Below are 26,827 nucleotides of genomic sequence, written 5' to 3' on the forward strand. Positions count from 1 at the left end.
CCAGTTTCATGCATACCTTTGACTTCAAAAAGTCCTCATTCAGTGTAAGAAGGATTTGTCCATTTACTTCTTCTTCGTAGAGCTTTTCTATGTAGTGCTCCTTCACCCCAATCGATCTTAGCCAGGTGCTGACTTCTGATTCTGTCCAATTCTTGGGTGACTGCTCAGGTTTGTCAGCTGAACAGTGAAAAGAAATACAAATCAATGGGTTTGATTAAAAATGACAGTCTCAAAGAAATACAGATGGGATGTTTGGTGTAATTTTAGATTTTGTAATCAAATCACATGAAAAGCAAAAGCCAACCACGTGTTAGTCTGTAATCACATTAGCTTCCAATATTGACATCCCTCTCCAGCACAAGCTAGTTCATTAATACTGGAGACTTTATCTACACATTTACACAATTTACACATCAAGTAAATACAGAGCAACGTTGGAGACATGTTTCTAGCCCAGAAAACAAAACAGTGAAAGTGTGCTCTGTAAAACAATGAAACAAATTTGCTAAAAAACGTATAATTGACCAGAACTACAGAGTTGGGTAATAAATTGTGACCCCATTCACACTGTACACACTCATCTGACTCAATAAAATGAATATACAAATAATTATTGCTGCACCTTTAAAAACAGATTGTAAATGTAAAGCTTTACTTTAAAAACAAAAAAAAATAGCTGAAGGATTTTGTGTTTGTATCGGGCTACATTATACCATGAATATTATATCATGCTGATAAAGCCAAATCTGTGATTCACAAATTTACTTTAAGAGAAAAGAAAAATAATAAAGATAAATTCAGACTAAAGAAAACCAAAACCACCAAAAGAAAGTATGCAAATATTTAAAAGGGACATCTCATAGAAACCAGTTACACTCACCCATGATTTCCTTTCTGTTTTTCACATTATCAGTATTGGCGTTTACTCACTGTCACTTTCCACCTGAAAAAAATATGATACAGTTTTTCAGTCCATTATTATCTTGCAGGCTCATTTATCTTTCCAAACTTTGTGGTGAAATTTTGAAGCTAAAATCCCAAACAGCTTTGAGTTCAGTTCATCCTTCCTGACACAGTCACATCAAGCTCCATGTAAAACGCTCTTGAATTTTACATTTGCAGGTCTACATCAAAGTCACTCAAGATAACAGCCTGGCTAATACTGGGATTTTGAGCGTAAATACTGATATCGAGTTAAACAGTATTTCAGCATTTATTCAAAAATAAAACAATTTTAATAATCACAAACAAGTTTCTTAAGGATCCTGTCTCGGTGTCGTGTTTTACGCCGCCTAGGCATGAAAAATAAATGCATGCAAGTACAAAGAGAGATACAAATCTAAGAAGGTAGGAGGTCTGGGGTGGCTGAATCGAACAAACAAGACATTTATTTACCCAGAAGACCAGTGTTCGAGTTTGTGAGAAAGCAAAAATAAGCGTGAATTTATTTTAAGTAATGTTAATTTAGGTTACACACATAACATATTAAATTCCCGTAACGTACCTTAAGTAGCTGATACCATGATCTTTTTCTAACCCTAAGCAGTTTTGGTGTATAACCCCAAGTATATTGTGAGTGTGTCACATTTAAGCCGAACCGTGATCTGTTCCTGACCTTCACTGTTGTGGTTCGGGCACCGACACGTTACCATCTAGTGGACCGAAGGCTCCGTTACACGCTTTGTTGATATCAGGTTGACCATTTAGTGGGACATGAGGATCATATTACAAAACGGTTTTTTTTTATTTTTACAAAAAATAATTTGCCTGCTAGAAAAGAAAAAGAAAAAACAATGCTACAAGAGCTATGACAGTGAACAGTTCGAACATACATGAGAAAATATGACAACACTTTCAGGTTAGGCAGGCTACTAGAGTCCTCACAAGAAGAAAAATATAAATACATGTGTATTTTTTTCTATTTCTTTTCCACTGGAATAATGCAATTAAAATGTAATTATATTGTAGCCTTTTTTTTTTTAATGTTTAATGCAGAGGTCTTCAAAGTTTTGGTTGATTAGACAATTTTTCATATTCCCCCCCAAATTTAAATGTCTTTAAATATACATTAACATGAATCCAACATATTGTATAAATGGAGGCAGAAGATGTTATCTTTCAGTCAGAAATGCACACATTCAGCGACACAAAAGGAGCTCTCTCGAGCTGGGCACCGGTTCACTCAAAGCGTGAGACGAGCCTGGACCTGTTCCTCCAAGACTTCCTCACACGAAGCGGAGGACCCGCCTCTATCGCTGCTGTGCCAATCACAAGGCCGCATGTTACACGCATGCTCTGTGATTGACCGAGAGCCTATTCAGTCCCCAGCTGACTAAGATCCCGGACACAAGCTGCAATATTATTTGAAAAGGAAATGCCATTTTAAGGAAGAAAAAATAAAATAAAATAAAAAAATCTCCCTGATACCAGTAGTAGTAGGCCACCCTACTCACTGTACCTCGCACATGTTTAAAATAAAAACATGAATATATGAACCTGTGTATTATTTGAATAGCTTAGTATTGAATGCACAATAAACAAGGTATGTTTATACATGGCACGAGGCCCGGTTTAATATAAAACACAATTTTATAATATATATAGTAGGGGGTCCCTGCTCCATCTCTCCATCAGTTTGGGGGTCCTTGGCCTGAAAAACCTTGAAGACCCCTGGTTTAACGGGACGTCGTAAATGTCGTAACAACCACTAGTGATCGTAAAAAATACAGGATATTTGTGAAACCCGGTTCGGCGTGTGGAAACTGTTCTCATTTAAATCACTAAACGACCGCACAGAAAATACCACATTTTACACCCAGAACCAGGCTGCAAACTTACTTTGGAGCATAACATCAAGCGTATGTAGTAATACGCTTACTGTAATTACTGTATATACTGTGCATTTTATATTTTATACTGCTATTTACTGCTATTTTATTGCTTTTCTATTATTCTATTATTATCTTATTGCTTCTGTGTGCTGCTGTAGCGGAAAAAAATGTCCCGTCGGGGATTAATAAAGTAAGTAACTACTTAACCTAACCTAATATGTTTAAGGGTACACAGTACATGGCGCCCTACGTGGAGAAATGATTTACTATTATGAAGGCGAAAAACAAAAAACCGTTAAGACCGACAAAACGCGATCATGATTCTTACCTCTGATAAATACCGACAGAAGACAAAGACTGTTCAGTCCAATCCGGTTTTGCAGGAAAAGACTTGCTGCAGCTCTCGACCCTTCCCTGTCGTCCGTCGTTACGTTTGGGCGGTCTGGGACCCACTGAATCTGCTCAGCGGCGCCAGTTTCGTTTACCAGGAAAAGGCTGCACACGGTGCATCAGGGCAGAACTATGTATGACTCTTCCTCCCACCGCTCGTTCAAAACCACAAGCAATCGTCTCAGCATTTTGTCTTCTGACGGGACCAGAAACCGCAGAGCAACTCGTGTTGCTACAAGCTGATCAATGCCATTAAAAAAAATAAACTGATGTCGGATTAACTTTAGTTACTTAAATCGCATGTAGGACAGTGAGTGTTATATACTTTTCATTCATGGCAGAGATTTGTCTCCATTTCAAGTCTCAGGCACAAGAAAGTGTAAAAATAGAAAGGCATTAGTTCACAGGTCTCCTACATCTGAAAACCTAAAAAAAAAAAGGTATTTAACACTTTGGCTGGAAGACAAGACACAGAACCATCCCAATGAGAAGAAAGAGAGAGAGAGGGGGGGGGTCACCTGAGCAGTAAAGGGATGTTCATCACTCGTTATCATTATGTAAGTTGTTTTCAGTCACACCCCAGTAATACTGCAGGGAGTGACCATTTTTACCAGAGACGGTATGAACATATCACCCTAAAAATATTTAATGCTCAACAAAGGAAAAACAGACACCACTGAATACTGCCAATCACTATTAGAAGAAACAATACCACATCAGTGTCAACGAGTTCTTAAATCAGAGCATGTAGTATTTGTACTTTGTAGAAACGTGGTAATGTAACAAACGCGTCATTCATGTCAGGACATGTTGTGGTGTGTGCTGTCGTGCTTGGACTGCGTTTATGTTTTTATGACATGCTGATGTCAATGTGATGTAGTTGCTACTAATAAAGCAGTCCAAAAAAAAAAAAAAAAAAAATTGACAACGAGTGAGAGCTCACCGTTAATACATTCGAGTGGATCTTTGTTTGTGGTCCTTTTAAGTACAATTTTGTTTGATGATGTTGCTAAATCTTGCCGTTCTGAAAATGTACCGTATTTCAGCCTCCCACGTTATTTGGAGTCGTTTGCGGCATCTCGAGTAGGTCAGCGGTTGGAAGAGTGAGGACAGTAAATCGCAGTATTCGTTCCCTCCTTTTCGCCCGTGTTTCAGTGCAACGGGGGGGGGGGGGTGTCTGAAAACCTGGTAATTCAGTCACAGCCTCCACACAACCTGGGCACGCCTTCACCTGGAGGGCTTCTACTGGATCGTGTTCAGTTGTCACGTTCCAAACGTCTAAGTATGAAATGCGCGCAGATAAAACTCTAACCCATGGTAACTGTAGCAGTCGCTAACCCAGACAAGCAGCCGGAAGCTCCTGTAAATCACCATATTTCTTATTTTAGGAACAGACAGAAGTTAAACATTCTGTATTGCCGCAAGATCAATGAACAAGCAAAATGTTAGTATAAAAAAAAAAAATAGAATTTAATGTGCAAGTCATTAACTTCACTTTGACACCCTTGAAAAGTTATTTATACATGAGCATTTTGCAGCCTGACTCCTACGCTAACATTAGACTCCATAAATATGAGGATTAAATTACCTACTGTATTCAGATGTCACCCTGAACACCCTTCTGGAACAGTCCACTTAACTTACCGAGTCAGCAGTCCGGATTGACAAAAGAGAAGCAGTCTAGCAGCATTAACTGGAATCAAGCACATTTAGCATAGTCAATTTTAAAGATCTGTACTCGCACAGTACAGTGATATTAAAAAAAAAAAAATAAAAAAAAAAGGCACATCGGCCATATTAAGTGATTTCTCAACAATGATTCAAATTCTGAATCAGTCTATACAAAAATATACATACAGTATCTGTGCAGTGAACAGGCTCACTGAGAAATACACAACATTGCACAATAAAACTACTCAAGTGTTCAACATCTGGACGTTTTCCACGCTGGGCGGGTGGGGTCGACCGATATGTTTTTTTTTTCGGGGCCGATAACGATACAGAATATTTGTAAATCGAGGACACCGATAACTGATATTTGCAATCGATATATATATATATATATGTATATATATATTTCCTGCCAATGCCATTAGCCACCGTCCGTGATCTTACATAATGCCGTGTGACATTTTTCTGCTCTGTCCTCGGCTGAATGCATAACGGCACAAAAAAAATTAAATAAAAATAAAATGTTGGTTTAACTAACCGACATGAAGTGATACAGCGAACGGCTACGGTGTCGGGATTCAGTTTTACTAAACGCAAAAGTGTGTCATTAAACTAACAAACACGAAGTGAGATAACGAGTCGCTACGCGAGACCAACTTTTATCAGCGGGTCGCCAGTCACGGACGGGCCCAGCTCGTCCGTGACGGGAGACGCCCTCGGCGTTGATAAGACGCTGATCGGGAGGCCGCAACCAATCAGCCAAAGCGGGCCGATAATCGGCCGAACGCCCCCCACCCCCCGCCCCCCGGTGGAGACCAGGTACTTCCGGGACAAACACTATTTTGGACATGCTGTAATAAAATGTTTTAAAAAAAAATTCTCTCATTGCTCAGTCCAGCTACATGAAAATATCCAACAACACCTTGTTGGTTATCCGACTTCTTCTCGGCAGAGACAGACTCGTGGACAGACTTGTGTCGTGGGGTCAGCAGAAGGCACTTTTAATGCGGTGTGCAGCTGCTGCGCCTGGCAGCGGATCCCGGGCACTGCAGGCCTGGTCCTCTCGCCAGCTCGCGTCGCAGCAAAAAAAAAAAAAAAAAAAACGAGCCCCGCAGGGTTCCCCACTCCTTAAGGCAACGCTCCCGTCTGCGCCGGGTCCATCCTCCGACTCCGGTTCAGCTCACACCGGTTCTCTGTCCAGCGGTGGAGGATCGGCCGGCGCGGGCGTCTCCGGCCGGCCGGGGTCACTTTGCCCGAGAGGGAGTGGCGGCGAGTCGGAGGCGAACGCGGGCTCCACGGTCCGACTGCGCGAGTCGGCGTCTGCGGACGGCGCCGGCTCTGCAGGCCGCACCGTCCCAACTGGACGCCGCGAAGACACGGGCTCCTCCGCCGACGAGGGCGCCGACTCGGCACGTGCCGCGCGGCAGACTTGCGCAGGCGGCGAATGTGTGGGTTCCTGGGGTTGTGAGGAAGGAAGTGAAGCGCGAGCGCACGGCTCGTTCAGTCTTTGAGGCCCGTCGGGCGCACACCGGGCCGGCGTTTTTGCGAGCTGCTCCGTGGCGGCGTAGTAAGGCAGGAACGGCCTCTCGGCCGCGCAGGTCCGCATGGCCAGGTAGGTGTGCATCAGCAGGTGGGGGAAACGGGACGTGAAGTAGGAGACAAAGTCGTCGGGGATGGAGCCCAGAGTCTCCTGCACCTCGGCGGGCAGCTCTCGGTAATGGTGCTTCTGTGGATGCAAGGTCGACCCGTGAGTCCAGACGGCAGAAACCGGTTTCATTTGTACGCGGCAGTTCGCCGCATGAGAATACACGCTTACCTTGTTTCTCATCGCACGCAGCAGGTCTCTGACCGAGCCGCCCTTGTAAGAGCGGAATTTACGCAGATCTGACACAGAAACAGAAAACAAAGAAACCCAAAAAATGAATCCGTCATTGTTGTCCGACGTGGAACTCGTAAACAGGAAATCCTGAAGCCGTAATACAAGTTTTAGTTTTATCCTGTAAGTGAAGCTGAATCTTGAACTGAATATTGGGAAAACAAAATTTAAATAGGTGGGATGCATGTTTTTCAATGTTTTCATCCAGTCCGGTTCGTTGCTCGAGTGTTTTAAAATGAATGAGAATCTATTAAAAAGGACAAACTGGTGGTGCTTTTGCGAACGTAAAAAACACACGAGCGACACACATTTATCGGTCTGTATCTGCCCTGCCCTTCACGCCTCTCTGGTCAAATCACGACGATCTGGCCTTAGTGGTCAGTAGAACTTGAGCGCAAAGTCCAAAAGAGATTCAGCGGAGGTTGTGATGCTCAGTAGATGACGCCGCTGGCAGGAAGCAGCGGGCTTACTTCCCCCAAACACACTTAAGACATTCGCCAGTGACGGGATAAAGCATTCAGTTGAACGGTGAAAGTTCAACAGAGCACATTTCCAACCAGCTCTAAACTGAAACACGACCCGAGTCAATGCAATACTGCAACCAACGAGTCCAACGCAACGCAGCGCACGACAAGACCGTTTCTGAACAGGGGGATCCGGGAGTTTGGTTGCAATGCGAACAGCATGTCAGATTACAGTCTCCTACCCGTCTGCAGTGGCACTGTGATGTGCTCTCTCCAGTCACACTTGACAACGGCCCTCCCCTCTCTCTCGAGCTGTCTCACGATCGGTCCGTCCAGCGGCTCCTTTTCGATCCTGTCACTCACATCCTGCAAACAGCCACAGGCAACAGAGTCTGTGAATATCAACCAACATGCCCAGCAGGGGGCCTGCAGCGTTGCAAAAAAAAAAGTATTATTGTACACACACACAAAAAAAAAAAACTCATTTTGGAAATGAATGTGTCCCATTTACATGAAGACAGGTGTCAACAAGTCAACCAATTAAACATGATTTACATCCTGCGTGTTCATATTTGGCCAAAGGTGGTTTTCGTTTATCCTACAAACTTTTATACAAACATCTAATACAGACAACCTGGCATTACTGCTGAAATTCTTAATGCGTGCACACGCAGATTAATATTATCTGCATATTCACCTGTATCTATACGAAGAAGCTTATTAATGAAAAATACAGGCAGAATAAACAGGATTTATACAATTTTGAAGAAACCCCGAGTGTGTGTGTGTGTGTGTGTGTGTGTGTGTGCGCAGACTAATCTACAGTAGCACGGTGCACTGGCAGTCTGTCATGCACCAAGATGTGGTTCGAGTAAGCGGCGGTTGAAACCACGTCGGGCGCAGTCTAAAGTCTAAAAAAAGGTACGATCTCCCCAGACATGCAGCGGCGTCATCAGGTGCGTCGACATGCGACCAACCTGAAAGAACTGCAACTCTTTCTCCAGGCTCCAGAAGAAAGGGTGTTTGAGGACACTTTCAGCTGAGGGCCTCCTGTGGGGATCCACGCTCAACATCTGCTCGATTAGATCTCTGGCTACAATGTCTCCTGGTGACGGGACACAAAACGTGCAGGTTCAGACGTCGTGCTCGTAAAAAAAAAAAAAAAGGTAAAGCTCGACAACATGCAAACTAAGGTGATGTCTACATATGCGTTGTCTACTTGCCGAATCAAGACCCGGCAGAGTTGACAAACGTTTTTTTTTTTTTTTTTTTGGGGGGGGTGTGTGTGGGGTGGGGGGGGGGGTACTTCAAGTCAGCTGTAAATCATTTTTGACATCAAGAAAGAAATCCCACACATGTGCAGCAGACAACCATCCAGCCCCATCTTCTCCACCTGACCGTAGCTACCGCTCCGTTGCCGTAACAACCCAACGACGTGACCGGAGAGGACGACCCAGAGGTCCGAGTTCTCACCGTGTCTGTCACTTTGCAGATGGTCGAGGCCGTACGTGCCCAGTAGGATGTTCGCTTGCCTCTGCAGAGATTTGCCAAAAGGGTGGCTTCCCTGGGACACCACGTAGTAGAAGACGCAGCCAGCAGAGAAGAGGTCAACTGCGCAGGTCTACGAGGGGATAAGGACAAAGAAAGAAAGAAAGAAAGAAAGCATGCAGGAGGTCACGGCGTGGCATAATATCAAACGCACAACATTAAAGAACCGTCATCACCAGCAGCAAGCTCCTCGTGATCATGCTCATTTGAATTCCAGCAGGCTCGCGTTTACCTTTCAAAAGTATTTCAACGAGTATCCGCTGTACCGTAAACCACATTAAGTTTACAAGTACACATTTTCTAATTCGTATGTGTTTTCGAAGAGAGTCTGCCTTTACGTTACGCATGTATGTATGCTTCACGCGAAGGTAAATACAACCAACTGTGAATACCCAGTAAGCAACAGCCAACGTGTGGCGTGGCGTCTATTTAACAGCGTTGTTGCCATACACATTTTTAAGGTTGGGTTCCATCGTCTGTGAGGAACCTTTTGATGAAAGGTTGCTCCACCCAGCTCATAACAGAGGCCACTCATTCGCCAGTCTTCAGCTTGAACCTCCACCTTCTCGGCTGTGGAAAGGCATCGCTCGTAAAAGGGAAGTGGTCGCGCACTTGAACGGGAAGTGTATTTTTTTTTTTTTTTTTTTTTAGGGAACCCTAACATCCAGCCATGCTCATAAACGGCGGGATAAAGCTGTAAAGTCAACCGTTCCCTCACCGGGTTGTCTTCGCAGTCCTCGCTGAGAACCTCCGGAGCGATCCAGCCCTCGGTGCCCGGCACGCCAGACCTTCTGCTGAAGCTGTGGCGGCCCACTGCCAGCTTCTTACACAAGCCGAAGTCCGAGATCATGGCCCGGACGCGACCGTGAGCGTTGGGCATGGACACCAGAATGTTGTGGGGTTTCAGGTCTCTGTGGACTGGAGGGGAAGGAAGACGGTGGGGACAAAAACGAGCCGTCAAGACCCTTCAGCTGTGCGGCCGCAGTTCTAGCGGCGCGCAATAACCAAGTGATAAAAAAAAAAAAAAAATGACGACGTGACAAGTGATTTTTGCATTCCGTGTTTTATACCGATGTTGAGGGAGTGCAGGTGGGCCAGTCCCGACATGGCTTGCTGAAGAAGGGTAACGGGCTCGAGTCCGTGACGGTTGAAGTCCTTTTTCTCCACATACTGACAAGATGAGAGAAAGCAGTTAAGTCAATTTCAACGTGGGAAGTACTTCATTGTAGGTTTTTGCGCTTTCTTTGAAATGACATGTCAAAAGAAAAGAAAAAAAAAACAACAACAACAAAAAAACTCGGTGGACTCGCAGCAAGACATTTTAATTACCCAGAAAAAGAATGCATCGTTCAATTCAAATCGGGCCGCAATTAGCGAAATACTTACAACTACCACAACTTTCTGTAGCGAACCCGCTTTGAAGTATCCTTCACCAAAAAAAAGTGCCAGAACCACACGTCCTCCCCAGTTATCTCATTTGACCCTGGGATGCACCTCTCCCGATTCTCAACCGCCACGTGGCGATGACACGTGAACTTTTGTTAAACTGCTGTGGCCTCTTCTTTATCTCCCTTTTACCTCATAAAAACTCAAACCCTTCCGCCACGAGTGACAAATCCCACACGCTTTCGGGTGTAAAACCGCTTTGGAGACAAACGTCCCGCCGGCCGAAAACCACGGGACGCCCCTTTCGGGTCACAACCGCGCCAATACGCCGACTCCCCCAAAGTCGACACTCTCCACGCGCCGGATAAGCAGAGTATTAACCGTCCCAGAAGATCCACGTCTCCCTCCTGCGGTCATACGCCACCAAAAACTCACGAACTCGCCTCTCTATCCGAGTAGTCGGGTAGAATGACCTCGCCGTTTGAAATGTGATCCGTGTTGTACCGACATATCTCATCTTACGTTGGTGAAATGAAATAAGGGACTTTTATACGTAGTCTGAATCAAATCGTGCTAAACGTGGGCCCTCATCACCCCCCCCCCTCCCCCTGAGACAGGGTATCGATGAGGTCAGCTCTAAGCGTCCATCAGAGTTATAAGTAGCGACGATCAGTACGTCGCCGGCCCAAGCCTCCACCTGCCGACGTCCAGCCTGACCGAGACGTTTCTCCCCCTCCCTCCCTCCCTCCCTCCGTCCGTCCCTCCCTCCCTCCCTGCCGGACGGACACCACTGGTGCCCCTTCTAATAACGAGAGCGAGATTTAATCCTCACGAATGAAATTGACATCACGCTACAGTTCCCTAGGGAGCAAAAAAAAAAAAAAAAAAAAAAAAAAAGTGCTTAAATAATCCTTTGATTACCTCCTGAAGCGATGCGGCACACAGCTCAGTGGCGATGTACTGGAACTGACGGTCCCTCTCGGTGCAGAAGTAGCGGATGACATTTGGGTGCTCATCGGACTCCCTCAGCAGCTGAACCTCTCGGTCTGCAAAGCTGAAGCATTCTGGGAGAATTCTCTTCACTGCCACTGGACGGTTGTCAAACTGACCCCTGGTGGAGAAACAGAGGAAATGCAACTTTGTGATGTAGAAATATCTCTCTGCTGTTTTACATATTAAAACAAAAGGTGTGATGAATAAGTGTTCACTTACTTGTACACAATAGTCCCCTCAGCACCATGACCCAGGACTTCCTTTGGATGGAAAGTTATGTTGCCCACTCTGACAATGGTGGAGTCGTCCTCTGAGATCAATTTTGGACAGAAAAAAAAAAAAAAAAAATCGGGTTAAAAGAGTTCAAAGTATTCAGCAAGCACCGCACGCCTGTAGTCGCAATTCTGCGGCCTTTACCTCCATCTTCGTGCTCATTGGCCGAACTGCCGAGCTCAGACACAGACAGGTTGGAGTGGTTGGAGGCGCGGGGGGTGACATTGGGGCTGCTGTGGTCGGAGCACTCGGAGCGGGTGCGGGCCACCTCCAGGTAGTCGCTGTCTGGAGCCAAGCCCAGGCCCACGTCTGCGGGGGGGAAGGGCTGCTGCCTCTGGAGCAGCTCCAACCTCTCCTCCATCTGTCTCTGGAACTCCTGGTGCTGCAGCTGCTGCTGCTTGTGGACACTCTGTGGTAAGAGAGGACATTATGTTTATTCATGACATTCAGGTTTAAGGCTGTAAGAGTAACAAGACTGCGTTTGTGAAGTTGGTTTATCGGACACTTTCATATGCGTGAGGAGCGTTATGAACACAGCAGCGACCACACAGCTAATCTAATACTGTACTTGTATTTCCCTTTTTGTGCTTCCCTGTACTTGTACTTATCTACTAAATTTAAGTTGGAAAGAATTGGATTTTATTACTCCACTATATTTTCTCGACCCCTCAGTTGGAGGCTTTCCAACCCATAAGCTGAGAACCACCAGACTAAACTGCCTACTGGATATAAATAAGTTCAAAGTAGCTCCACTTCAACTCAGTTACAAGAGTAAAAATGCCACTAAATCATTAAAACATCAGTAATAACAATGTAGTCATGCAATAAAATAAGGGGCCATTTCACGTCAATACTTTTTGATGCAAATACGTCTGTTCTTTTACTAAGCCTGCTTATTCCACACACAAAGTCATTCGTCACCATAAAGTAGTATCAAGTACACAATAGTTCACTAGTAGGTTTAGTGTGACTTACTTTGGGGTAGGTAATCACAAAGGCCACCCAGCCAGCTAGGAGAAAAGTGGAGAAGATGATGGTGGCCATATCTTTTAGGATCGAGTCAACAGGGGCCTCTGGGCGCATGGGGCGCCCGCTGGTCCCGGGTTCCTCGATAGATGTTCCCGGCAGGGAGGGGCCGTCATCCTTACCACTATCATTTACCTTCTACAACATGGAGGGAGGGAGGGACGCACAGATGAGGACAAGGCAGAAGTGAATGAGTAGATCTGCACACATGTTTGAGCACATCTCTAACAAAACTCGTGAATTACCTCCTCTACTTTCTTGTCGGTTGTAGGTGGGATGACGTTGCCTTGACTGCGAGGGAAGCTGTCGGGGAACTTTTCCAGAAGCTTGGTGTGAGCTTCAGGGGGCGTCTCATGGTGACCTGAAATACAAAAAGAGAACCTTTTAATAATCATTATTATGAGCAGCAGAATTGTTGACATTCACACACACAAAAAAAAAAAAAACTTTTTTCAGTTTTAAGCATTTACAGTTTGGCGTTTAAATGGCAAACAAAAGCTGTAAAGTATAACATGTCTGCGTGATTCCATTTATGGACCAGCAGAGGGCAGTCTCAGTACAACACCTTCACTTGAAGTCAGGGTTTTTCTCTACTATTTTAAGGTTTAGGTGCAGCACCCGAGTAGTTTTCGGCATTACCCAAGCAAAATGAATGAAAAATCATAATGGAAAGCATCGAAACTAACTAAATGACTTTTCCCAGCTCGTATGTTGCAGTTGTTCCCCAGCAGACTGGGTCTTTAAACTTTTTGGGTGTTGTTTATTTATCAGCTTCTCTAGCTTTTCCACACTTTTGGAAAACTTCACAAAAGATATGGTAATGATAATGGTCAAAAATTTGAAATTTCATATCTTCAATTGAAAAACAAATCATTTTCTTTGAGCAGGACCCCGAAATGTCCCACAAAGTATGTGCCCCCGAGTCTTCAACAAACTTTGGGAAACTGTGCTCAAAAGTAAAGTCTACCATGCAAGGCCCTGTGTTGAAAATGTGGTGACAGTGAAACCTCTTAACAACAACAACGACCACCACTTTACGAAAGGATTTCCTGATGTCAAAGCCCTGTGAAGAAACCCGAGGCTTGAAACAGTCTTCACCACAATATCGAGTAAGAAGATAAGAGGAGAAAAGGAGTTGGTCAGTCCTACGCCTTCTGTCTGCTTTATGTGCTGGTGTTAGTACCTATTAGGAGCAGGTACTTCCTCATGAAGTGGATCCGGTTTCGCTCCCGGAACGCAGCATCGAACTTCACACTGGTGCTGGGTGTGATGACACACTCTTTGTCTTCCTCTGTCTCCTGGCTATCAGGACCCTCCAGCATGGGGAAGGTGCTGCCCCGAGGCTACATACACAAACATTTAAGGCGGTCGGATTAGCCGGCCCAATGGATTTACATGAGAAAAAAACAAAAAAAACCGAACATTACTATTTCAGAGAGCCAGGCCTGCGAGGCAAAGTGATTTGAGATGGGGCAAGCCAAGACAAAACTGGAAGAGGATATGTGCGTACAAGCTTCTGGGCATACCTGAAAAAAAAAACTGAGGACTGATTAAGAAACCTTGAAACAAGGAGATAAACTGCGAGGGAACATGACCCAACACTGACTCAAAGCTTCAACAAACAGAATACAACAGTAAACCTGTTTTGTGTTCATGTCTCAGTAATAAGTACGGTGTTTTCTTTAAATTAAGATATAATTGTAAATGGCACTCACCACCACAGTAACTCCATCGTACACCAGGGATGGAGACGCATACAGACTGGTGGAGTATTTACCCACATACAAGGTGGCCCTTAAAAAGAAAAAAGCAGTTAAAAAAAAAAAAACTTTTATTTTATAAATACCCAAATCTTTGTGCTAAATAGAAGTGCGACGATTTCGACAACAGGAGCATGTGTACCATTATGTATTCAAAATGATTGCAATACACTTTTGGGAGTTTTCTACCACCTCACTAAACAGGCGAAACTTTCACAGAGGATCGAGCACCGAAAGTACTGTTTGTGATTTTCAGCAGAAGCAGGTGTGGACGCAGTTTATAAAAATAAAACTGAACTGAGGTGTGAAACCAGAGGTGAAACCAGGGCTTGTGGCAGCCAATTGTTAAGATATTACATGTTTAGACTCCATCCCAACACTAAGCAATCTTGCATAAATAAAAGTTGATTTTGATTTGACCCTTTTGGTGATTCGGGTCGCTGTGATTCTTAGGAACAAAATGATCAAACACGTCCCGAGAGAACTCCCGGCCAACGCTTGTTCTGTGAATCGTATTCAACTGAATACAGTAACTGAATGAAACGGGTTTAAATATTTGAATTAATAAGTCAGCAGCCAAGTTGTGATAATTATCTAAAATATATTCTGACTGGAAGGTAACATCACGCGGTATCTACTTCAGACGTAAAGCACACAAAAGCAGCAATTACATGAATTTATTCTTGGGCTTCTTCTCCTTAGGAAATGGGTATTTCCACTGAGTGATGCGTCCAACCTCTCCAGACATGAAAGTGAGGTAGCGCAGGGTTTCCACGGCAACATTAGTGTGGGAAACTTTGCGCAAGCCCTCGTGCTGCCAGATGTACATGGCCACCACCGGTGAGTTATAGTTCTGGACCCACTGAACGTCTCCCGATTCGCTGTCCACAGTCACCACGAGGCCGTCGCCATTGGAAACGAAATGAGCCATCTCTGTGGAAGACCGAAACACAGACGAGGGATTAGTACTCGTCCGTCAAAAACTAAAGCAGCAAAATAGCTACTCCCGAGACCCTTACTGTATTTGGTGTCGTCGTCAGGAAGCGTGGAGGCGTAGTCAGAATAGGTGGCATTCCAGCGCAGCTCTCTGCTCTTGGTGTCATACATGGTGATGGTATATTCTGACAGGGAGATGAACAACAAGAGAATATTCACACAGAGAAAAAAATAATATTTGTATGACATTGCCTATGCAACCGACGCAGAAGCCGGGCTTCTAGTGTAATGTAAAAGTGGTGTTGAAAATTTCTTTTGCAAAACAAAATGGGATTCACAAAAGAGCTTTGACTTGACACCCAGTGACGAATGTATAGTTTGTAGGGCTCGAACGCTCCAGGTCCTTGACTACAATCCGGCTACCCCATTCCTCAGTCTGTGGGGACAGACTGGGGGCTGGCGGTCTCGTTGAGATGAGACGAGTTAGCAGCAGAGATGAACGGGAGGTAAATAATGGTTTGCCAACCGTCTGTGGTTACAGCATGCAAGACATGAACTCGTCACTGAGCATGAAGAAATCAACAACCGGATGAGATGAGCTGCAGTGACAATATTGGGGCCATGTGACCAAAAAAAAAAGAAGAAAAGAAAAAAAAAAAAGCTGCGCTTGTGTTGGTTTTGTTTTTACCTGTGCGTCCCAGATAGAGAAGAGAGGAGGAGGGACAGAGCATCTCAGCATAGGAGGAAGTCAGGGTCTGCTGTTTCTCACCAGTCAGCAGGTCCACCACATACCACAAGTCCTGCTTCTTACCTGTACAGGAGCACATAAACAAAATGATTTACCTTTGTCATGGTTACAGCATTTTCATTATTTACATAACACGATGTTCTGCTCTTTATTTACTTTATATTGCTCATCTGGCTCTACATATTGCTGCTACAGTTGACTATTCTGTACACCCGACACTTATCGCCAGGGTTACGGTTCGTTCTTTGTCCAGGTCTCCTCTGTAACAGCGATTTCTAATCTCAAATGGGACATCCTGGTCAAATAAAAGTAAAATAAAGAAAATTGTCTATTTATACCTTTCTTCTTTTTTCCTTCTTTAAAAACAAGGGTCTAATAGTGGAGACAGCAAAAACACGCATGTGATTTTGGCCCACCTAAAGAAAAGCGATTTGACTATTTTCAAGCAATTGTCAAATTTTCCCAAGAGATGCAGTCTGCATACCCAGACAGGCAAAATAACATGCAGCCTTTTAACCTTCACAGTGATGGGTGTAACCTTTCTATAATTAATGACCAACCCATTGCACCCTTGGACTGGTATCTCACCTATTTAGTCAATGCAAGGAGTGTCAGAACAGTAATACCCAAGAAACAGATTATTATGGATGAATACGAAAAATAAATCAGAAAGGGGCTGCTTTGATTTAGAGAATGCAGACGAAGAAGGAGTTTGTCCTGATAAATCCTCCAAAACCGACTTGGCAAAAAAATGTGCACACACAAACAGGTTTAAAGATGAAGAATTTGAGCTTGTCACACTTTGCATCTGCAACATGCTTTGTGCTGGGAGCAGCTTCAGTTGAATGAGAACAAAAGCTTCACTGATAATAACTGGGGAGAGACAAATGTCACCCTCCTCCCTTTCAACAAAGACGCATCGTCACCAGGGTAGATTACCTTTCCAGCGCTAACCGTCGTCAATTCAAAAGAGCGGTGGCTACGACAGCAGGTTGAGTGGAACAGAAAGGCACTGAAATGTATTCTGTTGCAACCACATAACACCAGCTCGTTTAGGAGAGGTGATGCACGAGGACATGGACTGCACACGATTATGGAGAAGGAAACTCATTCCATTCATTCCCACGGTCAAACGTCAAGTGTTCAATACACAGATAGGTTGCAGCACGTACGGCGATGTGCTCCATCGACGGGCATGAAATAACTACTTTGTAGGAAATTGTCTTTACCCATGTAAAGGATGCCATCAGAGCTGCGACACGGAGAGGCTTGGACCAACTCGGGGATAGTGAACGGTAATTTCTGTTTGTGCAAAAGGAAGGAATGAACATTACACAGCCACGTATTTCTGTCCGTCTCATGGCAACGTACACATGCACCATCAGAGCTGCAACTTCAGAATGAGGGTGCATTACTTTCAGTTGGAGAACAGGGAACTAAAAAAAAGCATTTTTGAACTAAAGAGAAGAGATAATAATTTGCGACCGAGTCATTTCCTCTCACCGTCAGGCCTTCGTTGTTCTTTCCTCCCAGAGAGTACAGGCTGCCATCGTTGGGGTCAGGCAGGAAGGCCGGCCTGGTGGAGGGAATAGAGGAAAAACCGGTCAAGACAAGTAAATGGAGATTATGTAAGCGAGGAGTTTGACAGTGACAGCGGAGACGAGCGCCGTCTTTTCTAACAGACAGGAGCAACACACAAAGATATACACAAACACCCATGCAAAAACAAAAAAATAAGTCAAAGATACCTACTCGGCTACATGTGTGGGAACCTGAAGAACTGGATCTAGGAGGAAAGAAAAGGCGAAGAGATGCAAGTCAGGACTGACAAGAATATCCACCAATAACCAACAATGGAAACCATGGCCAGTAGCAGTTGGCTAAGAGAATGACATGAACACTGGTGACACTCAAGCACAGAGCACACAAAGTCCAAATGAACATGGAGTCCCATGCGGCAAACAGTCATGTATTGTTTAATGAGATCATAGTACATTATGTCTTCTAGAAATACCGTAATAGTTCAACCTGTTGAAGAGCCTCTACGATACCAAATATCCATCTAACAGTCAGAATAAAACACTGCAGAAAGCAGTTGGTTATTGGAAATAAATATGTAAAAATCTTCCTCCTCCACATCCTGCTTTTGCATTTTTATGCCCATTTTGTACACCTTTCAAGCGTTTTATAAATCGCTGACCACCATTTTGTAAAGAATTGAAATCATTTGTCCAAACCCTCTGGTAACTAGTCAGGAGGGATAAAAACAGTTTGATATCAAAATAAACTTAAGAGACTAGAAACTTGTTTGAGACTAAAACATTCATGAGCCAACCTCCCCCCCCCCCCTTTTTTTTTTTTTTTTTTTTGTCAAGGTTGCATTACTGCGGTGTTGTGTGCTAAAAAGTGAACCAAAGATTTCAGCTATAATCCATTACATTATTATATCAGTGGATTAATCTTCCAATCATTTTAAGGTGTCCGAGTTCCATGTGGGATGAATAACAACCGATAGCTGCCCGGAAGAAGGAAAGCATTCATTCAAAAACAAATGGCAACATGGTCAAGGGTAAGACTTAAGTATCAGTGTGGCTCTTTCACACAAAGCAAGACAAAAGCATTGTGTGCCTTTAAGCCAACAGCAAAACGCGAGGCCCGAGCCGCCATTGCTACTCGACAAACACCCCCCCCCCCCTCTTACAGTGTGAACATACAGGGTCCAGACCAGCTGGAGCTGATCTCTGTGGAGGTTCCCGAAGGGGTCAACAAAACCGGGAGGAAGGATTAACTGAAGGTGGTAAATGGCTGTTGTGTTCGAGAAGCCTCAGCATTCATTAAATCTAACTACAAAGGGTATTGAGACAATAATGGTTTCCTATGCTACACATGAGGATGTTATTAACCCTGGCTGGCTGAAATACAAATACTCTTTTACGAAGCCGACGGGCAGTGACAAGCAAACGGTGGGAGGATGTGTGTGTTTGTGCCTTGGTCCAGGTGAACGCTTTCTGCTTCCCCCTTATTATTATTATGCGGGTGTATGGTTGCCTGACAGGAGGATAACAACAGCAGGTGTGTACAAAGCCTGGTAGAAAAATGGCCAAATTTATATTCAATAGCTGTTCCAGAAAAACAGATGATGCGGAGGAGGCAGCCTCTGCCTTCGTTTAATAATGATCTGGGTATTGGGTGGACCTAACCAGGACTTGCAGGCCCACATCACTTTCCTTTAATATGTCAGAAAATCTCGTGTTGCTGAAAAATGACACAAAACATGATTAAATAGAAAACGGGTTCTAAAAATCCCCCAAAGTTTTTTTAAATTTTGTCTCTTGTTCTAAACTCCCAAAACAACACTAAATGATTTTTCCAGCACTAGTTTTCCAACAACCCTTAAGCCTATCTTATCTAAATGTCATTTCCAAGGGTATGGTTCCTACATTAACATGGAAACAACAGTACATGCTGCGTGTGCACGTGATACTTCAAGCAAAGTTGCTTTCCCTGGCCCACTCTGACCTTCATTACAGGCTATATTTGCCCTTCTCGGTTAATAATTACCCAGTTTTCATGCCCAACACAACTTCTCTCAGCATTCTCTTCAAGTACGTCCTAAACACAAGATTTATTCCTGGAAAACATTTCTCACAAGTGATAAATATCAACGAAAAGGCACCCCATCAGGAACAATAACAGATATCGTCTTTTTTCATAATTGAAAATATAGGCTCGTTGTACTCCCCATTATTTCACAAGTTACTAGAGGAAAGGGTGTTCGGAGACCGACAAACCTCGGTGTCTCTCCCCGATGATTTCTATGAGGTATAGATTCATTTCTTTTGGTTTTTTTTGACATGATTGACGGACTAAAGCATTGCACTCGTTGCCTACTTATAAGATCTGATGATAAACCTACATCTCGCTTTGAATTATGATTTTATATTTATTTCTTATTTGTTCCCAGTTTGTTTGACAGCTCCGGGGCTGCAGGTGAAATAATACAACTAAAACGTTGATACGCGCCATGAGAATACATCTAATAATAGGAAATGAATTACTGAAATATGCAAACTAGTCCGTTCTTCCTGTGCACTTGCGGTAAGGTGATACTTCGGCTACACTTTCACACAGGGAGGAGGGGGGGGGGAGCGATTTCTTTGCACATCCTTCCACCATTTTGCTGCTGCAGCTGTGCTGCTTTCAGTGTGGATTATGTGTTTAACATCATTGTCTTTTTAAAATTATAGTTTGCTCCTCATTTAAATTTTTTTTTTTTTTTAAATATGTGGCTCTGCTGTTAGTGCACTTGTCAACATTTGTGATTGGTCTGATGCTGCAAACACCTCCTCTTTTATGTCAACGCGCTCTGAGCCTAAAGCAGGAAGCCCGAGTTAACAGAGAAAGTCGATAACCACCGTCGTAGTAGCGATTATCTCTGACTGAGAGCTTCCGCTCTGTTGAGGCAGTTTAGGTAAACAAAGCCTGGGTATGTTGAACTTGCTTTGTAGTAACACCCCTCTGATAACACTGAAGCAAAGTGGTACAGACTTGATATTGTATCCGTCACATGGAACCAGAGTCCTGTGCTTCACCCAGAGGAGGGAGCAGACTGAAACCCGCAGGAGAAGTTGTTCCACCTGTGGCCTACACCATGTTCAATTTTCTGTCTTAGTGTTGTTTTAATGTTGTGTTCTAGCATTACTTGCAAAAAAAAACAAAAAACTGAAATTCACACTGCACCTCATTGGGTTCAGTTGGATCTCATATTCCTCCCTGTGGCAGCAGGGAAACACAAAAGCACTTTATTTTTTCCAAATACAACCTGAATAGGGAAACTAGAGAGAGAGAAGAAAAAAAAAAAAAAAGTAACCAAAACCTCACTCTGGACTCTGGCCTTCTCCTCTTACCTTCTTTCAGAGTCCATTTGATAGAGCCGGATTTCTTGCTAACAGCATGCAGGTTTCCATCCAAGGTGGACACAAAGAGCAGGCTTTCAGGAGGGGAAACTGTGCTGGCGCTGCAAAACCCCTAAGGAAACACCACACACACACAAAATATATACATATCAAGGTGACGTAAACAACCACATCGCTATTCCGCACTGAAATGCAACTATGAGTTGTGTATTATACATGAAAATGATCACGTATTCAAGTTCAGGTCAAACGTGTCTGAGCACGTTTCCTCCCATTTAAAGCCACAGGTTGGGTCAGTATGTGTGCTCCCGCTTTAAGACTGCGAATAATGACTTGAGGTGCTAATCACTCAGGCGTTACTCATCCTCACGCACACACCTGGAGCAACCATTAGTAAAATGATGAAACTATTCAGCGACTAATTCGAAGATATCGCAGAAGATGAAGTATTGTCTGACAAATGTTACCGCTTGAAAAACAGAGCACTGTTTTCATCATCTGCCCGGTATAGTTAAAGGGGGGGGGGGGGTCACGTTTCGGCTGTACGTTTGTACGTTTTTAGTCCCATTTTTAGTCCCAAAAAACCAAAACAATATAATAACACTTCCGTCATTAAATTTGAAAAATACAAATATCTAACAGTGTTTCGCTAGCTAACTGTAACCTAGTGTAACAGTTAAGGAGCTCAAATGCTGGGCCTGTCAATACAATAAATACATAACAAAAATCAGTAAATCAAGTGTCAGTTATGCTCCATTGTAGGACCCTGACCGGTTTACCCTCAAGTATGAAATATATAAAATAAGAAAATCGCCAAGTGGTCCATCATAATGAATTAATGAAACATTTTGAGAATGACACTAAACCTACTATCTTTACCACACGAGTCTAAAAAAAAAAAAAAAAAGCCTGAGAATCTGAGACGGACCTCATTCTTCTGCTGAACCACACTCGTATTGATCAACATCACTGACTAATCCCCTGAACAGCTCCCTCGTGGCAGCGCAAAGAGCCCCTACATACAATGCACTTTACCAATTTTTTAAATTACTAGCACACTCATGTGAGCATGTGGCCACATTTGAGGACATACAAGTGGAGGTTGGAGAGTTGTAGTGCTCTTAAGCCAGACACAAACAAACTACCAGAGGTACTAAGCCGGGCCTGTGCATGTGGTGTGGAGAGCAAATGTAACCACAACCATAAAGGTTGACTGGTACGACACAGTCCAAAGCGGTCATCTAATAATGCTCTTTCTGTTCGTGTCAACCATCGAGACTACAGCTGCAACGATTCCTCAATTAATCAATTAGGAGATCAACAGAAAATGATTTGCCAACTGCTTTGATAACCAGGTAGTCGCTTTGAGTCGTGTTGTAATTTAAAAAACACTGAAATCCTCTGATTCTAGCTTTTTAAATATTTTCTGGTTCCTCTATGATAATAAACTGAATATCATTTGTTTGTGGACCGCTGGTTGGGACAAAACCAGATATTTTTGGGTGCACCTTCGGCTTAGACCAAGCGAGAAGAGCGCATCAACTTCCCTCTGCACAGATGAACAGTGGGCCGACGGGCCATATGGACACCCTCCTTTCCAGAACCTTTTACTCCTACTCACAAATGTGAGGGACAAGAACAGACATGACAACACTCGGATGGGCTCAATATATCAAAAAGAAGCAGACCGTGCATGTGACTGAGAGGCAAAACACTCTCAGTCATCCGAGACACACGAGGAGAAAATGCAGCCAAAGTAAGATGAAATGAAGATGCAGCGAATGCAACAACTCAGCAGCAGCAGCAGCAAAGGGCTCCAGCTTTATGACTGGGCTCATGTCACAATTAGCAACACCGTGGGTGAAGTATGCGCCAGTCAGCCACTGTGGAATGCTTAAAAACTCGACTCTTGATAAACACACCCTGGGCATCTTATTGTTGCTGGAACCAGCGCGAAGAAGGAAGTTTGGCCCGCCGAACCAAAGAAAACGGCACACTGAGCCTTTGACTTTTCAAAATGATTTGCAACTGGTAAACATTCGCTTCTCAACTGAAAAGTTGAGAGTATGCTTGAACATTTTGTACGTTTCCATTATAGACAAGACAATAAACATAAATGTTTTATTTAACATTGTTGACAACTGTTTTCCCAAGAGGTCATTTTTAAATTGTTTTCTTACCGACTTCATTTCTTATCTGACATACAGTATCAGTGTCCCACTCTTTAGTGTCCTCTGAAGACAGCTGAAGAAATAATCTGGGAATGTCACTACACCCACTATCTTTACCAGCTGAGACAGGCCTCGTTCTCCTGCTGAACCACGCATATTGATCAACTTCACTTGACTAATTCCCTGAACCGCTCCGTCGGGGCGGCGCAAACAGCCCATTCATTTGATTTACCAGGTTTACCATTTTAAAATTACTCGCACACTCTTCTGAGGATTTAGCCACAATAGAGGAACAAATGTAGGTTGGAGGGTTGAAGTGCTCTTAAACTAGACACAAACATTTGTTTTGGTCACACAGCTGGTACTTTCCCTTTAAAATGTGTACGATCAGTCCCACTCCAAATCAGTCATTTTATAATGCTCACTTCTTTTTCCCTGCGAGTTATTCAGCTTACAGTTTGGGAAATATTAGCATGCTATAACTGGCCAAACGTAAACCACGGCCAATCAACCCCTGAACGTTTCACACCATCTACGAGGAGAAACCGAGTCCTTCCATGTTTGCTGAAAGATCCCCTGCTGCAGTCACACACGTCCTGCACAAGCATTTGTGTCAATAAACGTGCACCTGTGTCTGTTCCCACCGGGTTTCCAACTCACGAGCGCCACACAATTGTACTGAGAGAGGGGAAAAAAAAAAAAAAAAAAATCATGTTTTTGACCCCCCCGTAACCTCTATCAAGACTCTTGGTTTCACAAACAAACAACTTCTCAAACATCTGTTCGCCTCCTACTTTTGGATGGACTCTGATATTCAACAACTGGTGAATATTTCGACAGTATTGGGACATCCGTATTACAATCTTTGGCTGCTCGGAGCAACTGACGATGTGCATTATGGAGTATTCCCGCTCATTTCCTCATTCTGTGTGAAACCCAGAAATGTGTTTTATTGTGCAAGAGCTACATAATACCATAGAACTGGGCGAAACCAAAAACTTGGCAGGTTCTGCGATCTTCTTTCTCCTCTGCAACGAGGCCAGACATGGCTTAAAGGGACAACGACCGCAGTGCTCACGGCATCACCGGCTGCAGCCACTCGAGGGGCGATGCGCTTCACGGCCTGCGAACAGGCTGCAGTTGGCAAGCTTTCCCACAAGAGTGTAAACACGAAGTTTAGTTGTCAGCCTGCATCATAAACCCTTTGCCAGTTACCCCGATATGTTGTTGAAAGAACGTCGAATTAGGGCGTCACCAACCAAGAGTCTTGTCTTACTATTTACCCGGGCAGACACGGAGAGGGAGCTGAAAGCACGGTGGCAACAGGAGCAGAGGAGGTGACTGAGGGGAGCAGAAAAAGCTGAAGGGATAGAGGTGGTCCAGTCTTTCGTTCATCACTCTGCCCTGGATGATATTCATTACAGACGAATAGATAAGTGTGAGTAAAAAAGAAAAGTAGCAGAAAATACGTGCGGCAGGAAATGAACCTCACTCTCGCGATTAGGGCAGCCCTGCATTGCAAGAGAAAACAGGTTGTGGATTCCAACCTCTAGCATCATCATCATCATCATCATTTAAAACAGACAACGGTGGTGGGAATCTATGACCAAGTGAGTAGCTGTACAATACAAATGAGCATCGTCTCTTTAGACGTTTGTATGAAACAAACACCAATGTTTAAAATTATCATCTGATCTTTTACGCCAATATGTGGTCATTCAGAGATGCATTCACGGGACGGTGTTACTGGACAGGAGACGGCTGAGGACCCGCGTCTTGGGGAGATTATCCTCAAAAGTCAAATTGTTGCACTTTTTTTTTTTTTTTTAGCTACTCTGCATGGTGTTGCTTCAGAAGGGAGGATGTCACATGATGGCCCTCGCTCAGTCACAGCTCTGGCAATCTACAGTTGTGATCAGGTAGTGTGAGATTGCGACTTTTTTTTGTGTTTTTTTTTTGTCGACATGCGAGCGAATTGAAGAAAATGAAACATTATTACAGTGGCCGAACAACAGGGGAAACTACGTACGGTCGTCTAAAGTCAGTTCAGAGTACTTCAACGAAAATAAGAGTTGGGCAGATGCGAGGCGTGAGCATAATGTAAGAAAAACGCATCTAAAAACAAACTTGAGTGGGGGGGGGGGGGACGATGCGGCGGGGACGCTCTCGGACACATCCTAGTTTGGACGGAAAAAAAAAAAAATCAGTTGACCTTAAAAGACAGCTCCGTTATGAACTAAAGACGGTGAAAAGAGGAACAGATTTGAGTGTTTTCTCTGTAGATATTATAGCTCTATCCATCTCGTACACACTTCGGTCGCCATCTATACATAGCCTATCATTTGTCACGGTCATTACAGCAGCAGACTGAAGGGGCTAAAAGAGGAACCGGAGACATGACAGGGGATTATAAAGCTACTTTAATCTGCTATTTAGCTAAAGTGGTTAGCCAAGTTGGTAACGAAGGGTCTCCGTGTCGACCCTTTCTACGGATCGAGCTCCTTTTCAACAACTTAAGATTTTGTGCCAGCCAAAAGTTCAATCATTTATTTTGCTAAAAATGACATTAGTCAGTAATACAGCACCATCAGATTAATATTTTGTTCCAGACATCTCTCGCAAAGCTGTTGGGTAATTGTATGATCTACGTTTATCACGTGATATTGCATCCTAAGGCGCACCGAATTCAAAAAATGGTTGCGATTATATCGTTGCGGGCTTCGTGTGAATAAAACAAACCCAACCACGGAGTCATCGGGCCGTGCCTTTGACTTGGGACTTCTGAAATTAGACATCCTGTATCCGTCCTGTTTACCTTCAGACAGCTCCAGAGATACAGGGGACACTTTCTGTCCGGTGTAAATGTGTCGACTCTGAAATGCTCGTCAAAGAACCATATTTTCACATCACATTGAGCATATAGCTCAAAAACAGTGAAATGATGACTGATGTCGACGTTCAGGACAGCCAACCTTTTCCCCCCTTTGATGCCCCAATGCGCCTGATTAAATCAAAACATACGTGAAGTAGCAGAAAGCCACATTAATAGGGCTAAACACAAAACAATGTCTAATTGCATCCTGTTGGGAGGTCTTTAAAAATATATATACAGTATATATAAATATCGACGGAAGTTATTCAGAAAGAAGATGAACAACTTTCATATTTTGACGCTCCGAGGATAGTAGTTTCCTTCATTTGTAAAACTGGACTGGATACAGAAATGATCTACGTTAGTTAGGAAACTCGGTGTTAGTAAAGTTAACTTTGGTGCTTTTGTAAAGCGCATAAAACGACATCTAACATTGATTTTTTTTGGTTTTTTTTTTTTTGCTTTCTTCTGGCAATGTGGAAACAAACCCGCAAAGCGCACAGACGTTCACCGAGATAAACATTTCAGCTTGGGACTTTGTGAAATTAATGAGACGCATGGCAGAAAAAATAAATAAATTAAAAAAAATAAATTGTTTAGCTGGCTAACTCACGTTACCAAAGTTAAGCTAGTTTGATCCCGTTAGCCCTCTTACCTTCGGTGAGGGAGCAGCGCAGCAAAGTAAGGCTAAAACGCACCACACCAGGGCCTTGCTGCTCCCTGTCCAGTCCATATCGCCTGGTCTCAAACCGGGACAAGACGAGCTGGTTGGTCCGGGAGGCCTTTGACTACATAGAAAACGCGATTGAAGCTCCCGAAGCGAGATACGTCTTCGTCAACGGTGTCGCGTTGAAAACATCGAGGCGAGCGGACAACGTTGGATGCGCTTCTTCCTGAAATGAAGCCCGGAGGGGGAGGAGGGGGGGGGGGCTGGACTTTGGGATAGATATCCACACGAGTGGAGGA

At 43.8% G+C, this 26,827-nt stretch overlaps 1 protein-coding gene across 2 annotated transcripts; it reads right to left on the reverse strand.

Moving 5' to 3' along the window:
• Window positions 1-2,039: 2,039 nt before the first annotated feature.
• On the reverse strand, window positions 2,040-26,755 carry ern1 (endoplasmic reticulum to nucleus signaling 1). Of its 2 annotated transcripts, XR_011311072.1 has the most exons (24): window positions 26,517-26,755; window positions 20,810-20,930; window positions 17,655-17,688; window positions 17,406-17,478; window positions 17,132-17,204; window positions 15,843-15,965; window positions 15,238-15,339; window positions 14,890-15,151; window positions 14,174-14,252; window positions 13,642-13,801; window positions 12,704-12,819; window positions 12,408-12,596; window positions 11,577-11,841; window positions 11,379-11,469; window positions 11,088-11,277; window positions 9,851-9,950; window positions 9,499-9,698; window positions 8,706-8,853; window positions 8,210-8,337; window positions 7,475-7,598; window positions 6,709-6,776; window positions 4,866-6,618; window positions 3,063-4,581; window positions 2,040-2,877 (listed from the first exon to the last, which is right to left on the reverse strand). XR_011311072.1 is itself a non-coding variant. In XM_069702742.1 (22 exons), exons 1-22 carry the CDS (start codon window positions 26,592-26,594, stop codon window positions 6,073-6,075), a joined length of 3,270 nt encoding a protein of 1,089 aa, XP_069558843.1. In that variant the 5' UTR covers window positions 26,595-26,755; the 3' UTR covers window positions 4,673-6,072. The 2 variants fall into 2 exon arrangements, 1 of the variants encoding a protein (XP_069558843.1); XM_069702742.1 differs by lacking the exons at window positions 2,040-2,877; window positions 3,063-4,581 and having other exon boundaries at window positions 4,673-6,618.
• Between the last annotated feature and the right edge of the window lie 72 nt (window positions 26,756-26,827).

This window comes from Brachyistius frenatus, unplaced genomic scaffold (genome assembly GCF_029030835.1).
Source record: "Brachyistius frenatus isolate BFR_SWC_R1_liver_20210118 unplaced genomic scaffold, ASM2903083v1 Contig_43, whole genome shotgun sequence".
In the NCBI taxonomy this organism is placed as follows: domain Eukaryota; kingdom Metazoa; phylum Chordata; class Actinopteri; family Embiotocidae; genus Brachyistius; species Brachyistius frenatus.